General features: G+C 40.2%; 1 protein-coding gene across 1 annotated transcript; it reads left to right on the top strand.

The window, feature by feature from the left end:
* The first annotated feature begins 219 nt into the window (after positions 1-219).
* CHRNA6 (cholinergic receptor nicotinic alpha 6 subunit) lies at positions 220-10912 on the top strand. Its single transcript, XM_056513712.1, has 6 exons — positions 220-510; positions 3412-3551; positions 4289-4333; positions 5376-5485; positions 5610-6594; positions 9503-10912. Exons 1-6 carry the CDS (start codon positions 432-434, stop codon positions 9623-9625), a joined length of 1482 nt encoding a protein of 493 aa, XP_056369687.1. The 5' UTR covers positions 220-431; the 3' UTR covers positions 9626-10912.
* The last annotated feature ends 2016 nt before the right edge of the window (positions 10913-12928 follow it).

A 12928-nucleotide genomic window follows, 5' to 3' on the forward strand; every position in this document is an offset into this window, starting at 1 on the left:
GGCAGACTCAGGTGATCACCAGGAACAGCTAAAGCAGCTGCTTTAGCACAGTGAGAGTTCTTAACCCTTGGGTGAAGGGCTGAGGGAATGCTCCCGCTGCTCCTTGATGGCTGTCCTTCCCTGTCTCTCCTGCACTCCCACACACTCCCCGAGGCAGGGGTGCGGGTGGCTGGGAATGTGAAGTCACCTGATAGGATGCTGCCTGACTCCCTTCGCTCTGCGCGGCGTGAGCTCTCCTTGCCTAGTGGTAGTGAAAGCAACTCTGCAAGGCTTTGCTCTGCTCAGCAGGCTGCAGAGTTTGCTGCAGATGCAAAACAGAAATCCATCCTTCTACTGCCTACTTACCATCAGGAGGGTTATATGTCTTCTTGCCTCTTGTTTCTTCCCCCAGACCTCTGTTCTCAAAAGGAAGCTCTATTCTGCTGCTAGCAATGCATCCTGAGACGTGGCTATGTTGTTGTTGCCCTGCTTTCTGTGTGTGGGCATTCGTGTTCACATCCTTGATTAAAGGTAGGCTCTCTTTGATACCAGTTTCTAGAATATTTCCTAGTTACTGTCTCTTCTGTTTTCTTGAATTAATTCAATGTAAAGCTTCCACTGGCTATTTCTAATCTGAAATCTGTAACATTTCAACAGTATTTGAAAAGAGCTAAAGCAATACTAGTTTTCCAATGTAAAAATCTTCATTTTTGTTTGGTAACTAATGGAAGAACTGTTTCTAGAAAACAATAGAAATGGGTTAGGGGTCCTAGTAATTTCATTTGGTACTTGTATTTGTAAGTGCTTAAATAGTGCAGGCTTTGGATGTGCATGGTCGGTACTCACACTTTCAAAAGTAAGAACTTGATCTATTGATGTTTGCTATTGTTTATGATCTGTGTTTTAAATATGCTGCAGTCATTTCTGTTCACAACTCTCACTGAGTTTAGCAGGATTTTTTGCCTTTAGGACGCATTTTTTTTGAAAGTCTCGCTTCTGTGGATGACCAAGTTTGTATTAAATATAATGCTTGTCTTAGCAAGGCATAAGAAACTGTCTTAAAGCAGCACCATTAGATAAGACCTAAATACCTATCTGGTTTTGTTACTTTATTTTAAAGCATGTGTCTGTTAAGAAGCCAGTGGGAAAATTTCAACTGAAACATGATTTTAGACTCATTTAGTCTAAAGTCTTGAGTCTTCATGTTCCCACAGTAGTGTACTTCTAATCACAGTGCTATGAGTGGTGATGATGAAATCTGAAAAGCAAATTTTTAGTTGTTTTCTGAGTGGAAAGATACATTATATAAAAGCATCCAAACTTTATAAATATTCATGTGTCTTCTCCAAATGATGCTGAAAGGATGAAATAAAACATCAAATTTTCAAATTTTTACTAGAATTTTCTTTCTATGCATGTAAGTAAGCCAGCATTTCATCTTGCAATTATGATGATGCCCTGCAATTTCAGGATGCTTTGGATCACCTTAGAGGGGAAATCTCTTTTTCAAGAGCAGGGGAAGAACAGTCTAATCATGAAAGTGCAGCATACTGAGACCAAGTGTCTCCTTGCAGGACATCTGCACATCCACAAGCCCTTGTGTTCACTGAAGGATATGTAATTGTAAATTTATGTCCTATTCTGTGCCAGAGACCATGCTGCCTGGCACAAACCCCTTTTATGTATAATATTTGCAGTCACATCATGGTTGCTTGTCTGATATGTTCTAATGCAGTCTGGGACTAATGAAAAAACTTGTGAAAATGAGTCTGAAAACAAACTTTTCCTCAGTTTCATCAGTAATATCTTTGGGATCATCATATAGCTTTGATAACACAGCTGTGTACAAAAAAAAAAAGAAATTCTAAATCTTGACCTTATAAAGTATTTTTATGTAAGGTGCAGAATTACAGTAATGTATTGTAATAGCAAAGTTATTCAAGAAAGTTTTTCTTCTGAGCTTATGTTGCCAGAGCCAATGAAATTTAATATTTTTCTTTTGAAATTGAAGTGTATAGCCTTTAACACTGTGAAAATAACTGTTTCAGGTTTGGACTATGCATAACAGGTTAGGAGCATTCCTAACTCTGCAGTGAATGTCAGCTCAGTGTCTGTCACATACCTTGTTTCTTCTGGTCTATTCTTCATTAATGAGGGGTTACAGCTGTGATCTGTGATCTGTTCCCAAAGAACAGCTCTGTATTACATGGATGCATGCTATTCTATAAGAAATGTTAGTATTTCCACTTCTTTCTTGTTCATAGAACTTAAAAAATGAACTTTCTGCAAAGAAAAATTGGCTATCTAAAGAGTGGAAATATCAATCATGGGGATAAAATGCAGTCATAATGTTTAACATTAGGAGACCTCTTTGTAGTTGCCTTATCACCTGATAGAGATTTTGATACAGTAGTTGCAGCCTCTAGCTTTTAATTTCTACATGCCATGCTTTTTATAAACACCCTGTTTCACCAGGAAGACTCACAATTCTGCTTCTGCAGTCACATTTCTATGTCTTGTATTTCACGCCACCTTGTTCTTTGTTGGTGTGATACCAGGGTGGAGGTTTATAGGCTAAATCCAGCTTAGGAGACACAACCACTGAAACCATTACCTTACTATTTGAGGAAACAAGGAGTAGCCAAAATTCTGCAGGAGGATACTTTCAACAGCATACTGGCAACCTGTCCTCTCTGTGCTCTGGTGGCTTTAAACATGGTCACAAGTACAACATCCAGAAATACAGCATGTAATGGGGTGGTGTTTGCACCACTTAATTAGTGGTTTGTCCGAAGTTTCTTCTGTCCTCATTCAGAGCGAGGATTAAAAAGCAAAAAGGAGACAAATTTTGTTATGTTTGGGCTTAGTTGTTTGTTAAATCTCGTCTAAAGTACAGAAAATTCAGCAATACTTCTAGCTACCAGCTAGAAGCGAGCAAAATGGAGGTGAATCCAGCTAGGTCTCTTAAAGCTAAACAGTCCAATAGAAAATTAACACCTAAATTATTTATACTTTTGACCCAATAACCAAACTTCCGTGACCCTCAGTACAGCACTAACTGTCCAACCGGAAACCACTACCTGAATCCATGAAGAAGGAAGGTGAACACCAAAAAGGAGACAACACCCAAAATCCTTCATCTTGTCCCATACCTATTACTGTATTATAAAAACCTCCAATTTAAACCCCTTCACTGTGTGAAATCACACGCTTCTATTTAACTACACACCCATGACTTTAACTCCATCATGCAAATTTGAGGCCTCAGGTCAAAAGCAGTGTTCTCCAGGGGGTCAGTGCCAGAAAGCACAGAAAGCTCAAAACCCCCAGGTTTCTGGGATCCAACAATAGCACAGACTGGTATGTTATCCAGCACCTTCTTCCCATTTTTCTTACCTCTTGCTTAGCTGTTTTTTATCTTTATCAATACAGATACCACAGCCTGCGAATCGGAGGAACGGTTATTTCACAAACTCTTCTCCCAGTACAACCAGTTCATTAGGCCAGTGGAAAATGTGTCTGATCCTGTCACGGTGTATTTTGAACTGGCCATTACCCAGCTTACAAATGTGGTAAGACTCACTACAGAATGCTGCTGAGCTTTGGGGGTGGTTGTAAACACATGCAAATCACTGAAGCAGGAGATGTAGTTGTGATGGCTGCATGCACCCACAACTCTCCTAGCTTTCATTTCATGTGTGTCTAAGTGCACATGCTGAGACCTTTGCTGTTCTTTCAGTCAGATGAGTTGTTCCAGTTGCTTGGACAAGTGGTTTGAATGGCATAGATTCATTTCCTCACTCTGTATCATCAAACCCCTCTGCCTCAGGTAGCAGCCCTGGGCTCTGTAAGCCAGTATACTTCTGCTCTAGAGGTTTTGCATAGAAATTCAAAACACTGTGATACAGGTACCATTTTCCTTGAATCTCAACCAATTCTGTGCTGTGAAATAAAAGCCTTTTAAACACTGAATCCAACAAAATGCAAAGCCACAAGAAGAACCTTATTCCTCTGGTACAGGTCACAGTTCTAGGTTGTGTGCTGTCCAGATACTCAGATACCCAGATACTGCCTGGCAAAAGAGTGCAGTTTTCTGTATTTCTGATATTTATGGAGATTGATTTTTCAGTGAAGTTTTGTTAATTTTTCAGTAGGGTTGCACACAACAGTGTACAATGTGTAAACCTCTTGGAAGATGTTGGAAAAAACCTGCTATCAGTTAATGTGAAATTCTATCTTCCAGTTTTATGGACTAAGTTTTTGGATATCTTAGGATGCTGTAACTGTTTATGCCTGTGTTTCTTAATAGGATGAAGTCAATCAGATTATGGAAACAAATTTGTGGCTAAGACATGTAAGTGACTGTGTTGTGTTTCTTGTGCATTTTGCATAGAAATGATGAAATGTGTGTTACTTGTATGTTACATCTATAGAATAAGTTCTTGTTTAGTTACAAGGATTTTAAAAAACTATTAAGAAGGAGCTCCACAATTGAAAAAGTAATTTCTTCATTCTTTTTACCTATAAGTTGCATCTTCTTTTTTTTCCTGTGGGATATACTCTTCTCCAACTTCACGATGATTGGTTTTCTTCTGGAAAACCTAGCTGGATGTACTCCTTAAAAAGTGATTAAATATGTAGCTTTGCAGTCCTAGGTCATGACACCAAAATATTTACTAGAAAAAGAACATGCCTCCATTATTCCTGATAGTTTTCAAGTTTTTACATAGATAAGAATCCTTAGGGGACCTAAACTGCTGAGAAGATATAGCTAACTTGCACCATTTTTTCAGACACTGATTGTGGTCCATGCAAAGTTTCCTGTAAGAGAAACAGTACTTACGATAGGTGAGAGACCATGAGCGTGGCCCCATGATAGGGCAATAGAGAGCAGTGCAAGAGAGCTCCTGTGCATCCCTTGCTGCCCTGACCTGGTATGTCAGTACTCCTGCAGAGCCAATACTGTCTTCTGGCAGCAGATGCCTGTTCGTGTGCAGGTGGGCCAAACACAGGGCTGCTATTCTCCTCTGGTGCTGTCCTCTCACCTGTGGGGTGCTGCAGCAGGGCCCCTATTTTCTCTCAGCAGTGAGGAGCTAACCTTTCACAGACAAGGCTCTCTACTGTTTTCTCAAGACAGAGGAGTGATCTCAGCATGGCAGCAGTTCATAGCAATTAGCACCCCATCCCATCACAGAGAAGGGAGTATCAATCAGTGGGAGCAGTATTCACACATGTCCAGTGTTGCTCCAGGTCATGGCCTTGCAGTCTTTTGGACCATTGTCCCCTTCTCCACATGCTACACTTTATTATATTCCTCTCATTTTACAGGAAGATTTGAGAAGCAGATATTTGTTCATAATTTGAGGTTTTATAATCCTTGTCCATTCTTCTTTCAGATTTGGAATGACTACAAACTGCGATGGGATCCCAGACAGTATGATGGCATTGAATTTGTTCGGGTACCAGCAGATAAAATTTGGAAACCAGATATTGTCTTGTATAATAAGTATGATGATTAATTTTACCAATTTTATTGATTCGTTTGAATTTTTCTCTCAAAAATATCCTCTTACAGAAACCATTACAATTTCATGGTAATTTTTTTGCCTTTGCCTCATTTGTCTTTCCAGTGCTGTGGGAGATTTTCAAGTTGAAGGCAAGACCAAAGCCCTCCTTCGCTATGATGGAATGATCACCTGGACCCCACCAGCTATTTTCAAAAGCTCCTGTCCTATGGATATTACCTTTTTCCCATTTGATCATCAGAACTGTTCACTTAAATTTGGCTCATGGACCTATGACAAAGCCAAAATTGATCTTCTCATTATTGGATCCAAAGTAGATATGAATGACTTTTGGGAAAATAGTGAATGGGAAATAGTTGATGCTTCTGGCTACAAACATGATATCAAATATAATTGCTGTGAAGAGATCTACACAGACATAACATATTCCTTTTATATTCGAAGGTTGCCGATGTTCTACACCATAAATCTGATCATTCCCTGTCTTTTCATCTCATTCCTGACTGTGTTAGTTTTTTACCTGCCATCTGACTGTGGTGAGAAGGTTACTCTTTGCATTTCTGTGCTTCTTTCTTTGACTGTATTTTTATTGGTGATCACAGAAACAATCCCATCCACTTCTTTAGTAATTCCCCTAGTTGGTGAATATTTACTCTTCACAATGATATTTGTCACCCTGTCGATTGTCATCACAGTGTTTGTCCTCAATATACATTACAGGACTCCAACGACACACACAATGCCCAAATGGGTAAAAACCATCTTTCTTAGCCTGCTCCCCAAAGTCCTGTTGATGCAGAGGCCACTAGAACAGCAGAAGAAAATTACCTCCAGAAAAAACAAGAAAGTATCAGACAGCAAGTTGGGCAAGTCAAAGCACAGCAAGCACAAAGACACCAAATTGCACAAGGAGCAGCGGTGCCGTCACTGTGACAAGGCGACTGAACTCCCTACCACCAAAAGACGGCTGAGCCATCAGTCACTGAAATGGGTGGCAGAGCACACGGAGTACTCCCCAGAGGTGAAGGATGTCATTAGCAACGTCCAGTTCATCGCAGAGAACATGAGGTCTCAAAATGAAACCAAAGAGGTAAGGGAGGTAACCATCCCATTAGGGCTGGTGGAGTGCCTGTGTGTAAAGATCAGGGGCTTGGTCAGCAGGGCACCTGGTAGGAGTGTTACAGACCACCTAGGCAGGATGAGCAGGCAGATGATGCATTCTACAGGAGGCTGGAAGAAGTATCATAATCACCTGCCCTTGTTTTCATGAGGGACTCCTACTTGCCAGGAGGCTGCTGGGAACTATAACACAGAGAAGGATCAATCTAGGAGGTTCCTGGAGTATGTGGAAGATGATTTCCTGACACAGGAAGCAAGCCAATAAGGGAAGGTGCCCCACTGCATACACTGTGAACAGAGAAGGCTAGTGGGAGATGTGACAATGTGCACACAGCACCACAGAATGACAGTTTTTAGTTTGGGGTAGAGTTATAAGGTGCCAGCAGAACTGGATCTCCAGCAGCTAGACTTTGGCCTGTTTAGGAAATTGATTGCCAGAGTCCCTTTGAACTGAGTCCTGGAGGTCAGAGGAGTCCATGCAGGCTGGACGTGATCTAAGAAGGAAATCCTAAAGGTACAGAAGCAGTAAGACAAGTTGCTGGGGAAGAAGACTATCTAATGGGTTTGCTTGTGTGAGGTCATAATGTTTTTCATTTTTGGGATTACTCTTGTAGAAAATGGTGCACATTGGAATTTAAAGGATTCTGGGGCCACATTCTCGTGTGTAAATACAGGGAACTAAAAGAAGCTGCAAAAGTATTTTCTGACACCAAGAACACACAAAGAGCAGAAATTCTCTGACACTTCAAGATATTTTTAAAAGTGTTTAGAACCTAATGAAATATATATCTTTGATCTGTCATGGAATTTTTGCTTTTGTTTTTGAAGTTTTTTAGGTGCTCTATGATGGTAAAATCCATTTCAAAGCTAAATACTGCTGTATTTATATTGAAAAAAACTTTATAAGGGAAATGTTGATATGCATACTTTCTGTCAGAATATTTTGTTGAAATTCACACAACTTCTGTGAAACCTAAAAATGACCTGTATTCATCCCTTCCTTTATGCCCTGCAGAAAAGGTTTCATCTAAAAGCAAAATCTATAAATTTCTGAATAATGGAGTAGAGTTAAGCTGGTGACTGAATTCACAGAGTGAGCATGTAGTTCACACCAGCCTGAAGCTAAAGACAGGAATCTATCACCATGAGGGGGATGAGGACTGAGCTGAGCCCCGCTTAGTACCTTATGGACTAGTGCTTTGCTTAACCCAAACATTTCAGCCCTGCTCTTATTATCACACCAGCTGCATAAAACATATCCATGCACTGATTCAGCTGCTTTCTCTGATGCTCTCCCAAAAAGAAGTTTTGCATACAGTCTTCCAAATAACTTGCTCAGGAGAAGTCTTCCTTTCCTAATTTCACTGATTTGCATTTTGCAGATCTCTTCTACCACGTGATATTTTATTCTCAGTCCAGTGTGTTCGTTAGGAGCTTTGTATCTTACCTTTCAGAATATACTAGAGATGGAAAGCATGAATTTTCATTTACAAAGATCCAATTTTTGGGGAAAAAACAGGATTTGTTCTCAGGCAAGCTCTGATAAAAATTATTCTGGAGGCTGCTTCTGCTTCAGCCAGATATACAAAGCAATATGGGTGGTGTTATGTACTTGTCCTGTATAAATAAAAGCCCTTTAAATATTGTAGAATCACTTTCAGCTGTTGGAGTTTACCCTGCGTGTTCTTTCATGAAAAGTAGAGCTTCCATTTCTGATTCTCAGAAGTCCTCCAAAATTCTTCCCTGACTAGCTTCTATTCATGGTTATGTTACTACCATGGCCACCCTCTCTTTAATAACATTCCTATCACTCAACCCATCATTAATGACTATTATATCTGTCCTCTCAGTAGCTCTGGGAGATTGGATAGAATTAAACATACAAACAACATTTTTTAACATTTGTTAAAATACAAATTTGTAAAGTCTTTATTTATCTGTTTCTTACAGGTAAATCATAATAATAAGGTAAATAATTCTGGCCTGAATTGCGATTATCATAGTTTACAACTTCAAACTTACCCTACTTAAATTTTGCATATTCTCCCCAATACCTGCTGCTGTATTCCTCACCCTCAATGCTATCAAAATCCTAAACCCAGTATTTTCTTGGAGGAAAATATAGTAAGATTGGGAAAACAAGTGGAATCCCTCAGCAGAGAGCTCTTAACTAGTCACTAGTCTATATGCGTGAATGGTCTGATGCAGTGTTTCTTGTGCAGTACAAGTTTAAAGGTGCAGTTTAGAGGACAGCAGCTTAATTGAATGTGGTTCTAAGGTCTGTCTCTCAGCCATACAAAATCCACTCTGTCTTGCTTAGCACACCACACTGCAGTTTGCTCAGTTGGAAACCTTGCTTTGCCATGGTCCATGTGTCCATGTGTCCAGTTTCCTGAAATAATTGGAGCTTGATTGGCAAGACAGTGTTTCAAATCAGTCTGTGCAAATGGCAAACTGTGTCTTGAGTGGTCAGTCAGGATAAATCCTTCAACATGTTTTAGTGTTGTGCAGCTATGGTGGCTGCTGTTAAACTACACTACTCTGCACCCACCACATGATTAGGTCTTATTTGTTAATAGCAGCATCACAACCATGGATGGCCTGCCCTCAAACTCGAATATCTAGAGCAATTCAGCAGACTAGGACAGTGTTGCATGTTCTCAGCCAAAAGTGGTAAAATACCATTAGAAAATCAGCTCCCTCTAAAGACTTGAAAACTGCAGCAACTATAAGCATGACAAGCAACATTCCTGACTTGCATGTGTGCTTTTCCTCACATTCAAAAACACAACTGACATTTCTATTGAATAATGTCAACCCACAATTTTATGTAACATTATATATGTAATTTATCCTTCTCTTTTTTTATTCTCTTGCAGGTGGAAGATGATTGGAAATATGTAGCTATGGTGATAGACAGAGTATTTCTCTGGGTATTTATAATCATTTGTGTGTTTGGGACTGTAGGGCTCTTCATCCAGCCACTAATAGCAAAGGCGTAACTCGATCCACTGCTTTTTATCCACTTCTGATCTTGTTTCATTTTCAGTTCAGAAATTTATCTTCTATTTCTCTCCTCTAACCTAACCCCTCTGCTCACCACCTCATCAGAACCTAGCCACAGAGGGTCCCAGAACAATGACGTAGGTTTGAAATCAGACAGATCTTAAGCATTTAATTATACTTGAAGACAAACGGACTTAACATTAGAATGTGTTACCATGTGGGGCATACACATTTGAAAACTACATGCTTCTAAAATTTTCTAAAATTAGTTTGATCTGCCACTTACCTTTCCATGTGGCCAAAGTCCCCTTTACTTCCTGATACTAAGTACCAAGACCCTGATGAGCTTCAGTAGGATTTCCAAGCCACATATCTCATCAGGTTAACTGTGGTCCTAGTCCACAGGTTCTGCTCTGAAAACTCTTGTTTGCTCAGGCTCAGACATAAACTCAACAGAGAAAGGTTTGTCTCTGAATAGCTACTTGTCATAGACAGAATTGATTTGAGGTTTTGTGTTTTTAAAACCCAAGACCAACCTAGATTATGCACATCCTGGCAGAAGAAGGCTGGATACCATGAATCCTATGCAAAGCTGAGCACCTTGTTTCAAACAGCTGTGCAGCAGTGTTCTGTTTCCTGGCTCCTCATGGGTCTGTGCTGTGTGTGCAAACCTGTAACTGTAGGGCTGAGGTTGCTGCTCTGTAACCAGGTCCCAATCTTAGTGTGCTTCCTCCTGAAACTCCTATCAGATGTGTTCCTGATGTGGTTTCTATAAAATGTGCATGGTTTAAGTACCTCATTTGTTTATATTCCTGTAAGTTTTGTGCTGAAGGGTTCTTCTTTAAAAGCACCAGTACAATTAAATCAAATGGCTCCAAAAATACAAAGGCCTTCCCTCATATAAGAGCCTCTAAATTTAACTGTACAGTGTCAATGCAGTATTTTCAGTGTCTGTCATGCATCAGTCTCTGCTCTGATTGAATATCATCAATCCTTGGAAAGTAAGACTCTCTGTTTCTGAAGTCATTGACTGGCCTTTTACTCTTTTTTCATGTTTCATAATAAAGAGAATATGAATGAATTAGTGTATATGTTAGAGATAAAGGTGGAATGACAAGCGTATAACTGTCTTAATCCACCCAGTCATGATTGTAGAAGAACAAGTAGAAGTTTTCTGTAATCCCCCTGAATGTTGTTCAATTATGTAGTGACTGACATACAGATGTATGAAAAAGTATGGTTTATTTTGTTAGCCTGTCAATTAAATGTCACTCCTGTGATACAAGAAGAATTTGTGGTTTGGGTTTTTTTTTAGAGTTCCTGTTGTGAAATGTGTTTATAGATGCTACTAAATGACATTTACTATACTGGCTCTTTAATCAGAAAGAACGTGAGAGAAATGAAAGAAAATTTGAAGAGGAGAGCTGCATTCTGCCTAAAAACTTAATTTCTGTGGAAAATATGTCTTACCACCAGCATTCACTGTTACACTCTATGACAATCCAAATCATGAAAATATTGTGGCTGAAGGTGCATTGCATTGGTGTCTTAAGCATGACAGCTACAACCCCACAGTCAATAATCTAACTTCAGCAAAATCCCTGATTTACAAAGTTACCATTTTCCCTTTTTAGTGTACTATTTGCCCATCATTTCTCCAACTCAGTAACTTTTGGAGCCATCTTTTGTGTTTCTGTCTTGGTTTGAAAGACAGATGTTTGCCAAGAAAGACAGGATTCTCTCTTTGAAGTGGAGAACGTAAACTGCCTCCCTCCAAATTACTATAATTTTGAAATTAGGGGGCTTTCAGGCAAAGATATAGTAATAGGAATAACAGTTCTTTACCAGGAAAATTAAAATAGAAATACAGTATTGCAAAGAACAATCCCAAAACACTGACAGAGTCAGAATACAACCTGACACCCCGTCAGTCAGGGTGTTGGTAGCAGTCCCATTAAATGGTGGCTGCAGTCCTCCTGCAGTGGCAGATGCGGTTCAGCTGAAGCAGTGCTCCTGTAGAAGGGTGCAGTTTTCCTCTGAAGGTCCAGGGATGATGTGCAAAGGTCCAGTTTTCCTCTGGAATCCAGTGGAAAAAGGCCGCTCTGATATTCCAAATCTCAGTTTTTATCTAGGTAGGAAAGGCTTGTCTTTTCCCTCTGGCTGGAGCATCTCCCAGTGGGATGATGTGATTTTATCAGTCATACAGTGGGACTTAATGGCCCAACAGCAGATGATATCTTCCTGGAGGAATAATGGGGTGTGGAAAAGATAAAGATGACTCCCCACCTGGTTTTAAAGATGGCCCATTAGCAGAGAATATCTCCCATGGAGACAAGGGTCACTACCCCACCTGGTTTTGACAGATGGTGATAGAACACGTACTTTTGGTCACATCCATTAGGTATTGCAACCTAAGACAGTTTCTCAGCCGTGTTTGGCACATTCAGTATGGGAAAGCTAATGTACTACTACCAGCTTTGTGAAAATACTTGACTGATTATGGGGAGTGGAGATGGGGGGTACAAGTAGCATATCAGCATGTCACCCTGAAGAAGGCTACAGTAGGGGTGCCCCTGCAAGCAGACATGGAAGACCTTACATGAAAAATGACATTTTTGCTTGCCTCACCTCTTGTGGAAGGTTAAGAGACCTTCTAAATGAAATAACAAGAAAAGTTACAACTAGAACTGGTGTCATCCCAGATGCTGACTTGGATCACGCATTCCACACAGCGACACAAAAGGTCTGTTCTCATCCCATGCGCTCCAAAGTCACATCAGCAACACCTCTTATTAATATGGCTCAGTGATGAGTCTACCACTGGCAGCAAGAATTCTTCTCTCCTCAAGAGTGATGGCATCTATGATCTGATTTTAAAAGCACAGAAAAAATTCAACAGCTCAACATCTCTGTACATTCTTTTCCCAATGGAGACCATTCTTCTAATTTACCTCCAGTAAAAGGTACAGAAGAGTTTTTCATATTTATCTTTTGGTGAGTGGGCGATATGTGTGGTCTTGCCAAAAAGTGCCAATGTCTTGGCAAACCAGTGCCTAGAAACACAGATTGAGATGCTATTAAGGCAGAGGCTTACTAGGTTTGTTTTAAGATTTGCAGTTTGCAGAGCAGGTGGAGCAAAGGGAAGGCCCCATTGGAGGACTGTCTGCCCAAATGTCCTCCCTAGCTGTGTTTTTAGTGGCAGACCTTTGTGGGGAACACATTGAATGCTTTTGTGGGCCAGCAGCAAAGAGACTTAGAGAAGCTCAGGATCAGGCAGCAGAAGGGAATGGGTAATGAGA

This window comes from Oenanthe melanoleuca, chromosome Z, assembly GCF_029582105.1.
Source record: "Oenanthe melanoleuca isolate GR-GAL-2019-014 chromosome Z, OMel1.0, whole genome shotgun sequence".
Lineage (NCBI taxonomy): Eukaryota > Metazoa > Chordata > Aves > Passeriformes > Muscicapidae > Oenanthe > Oenanthe melanoleuca.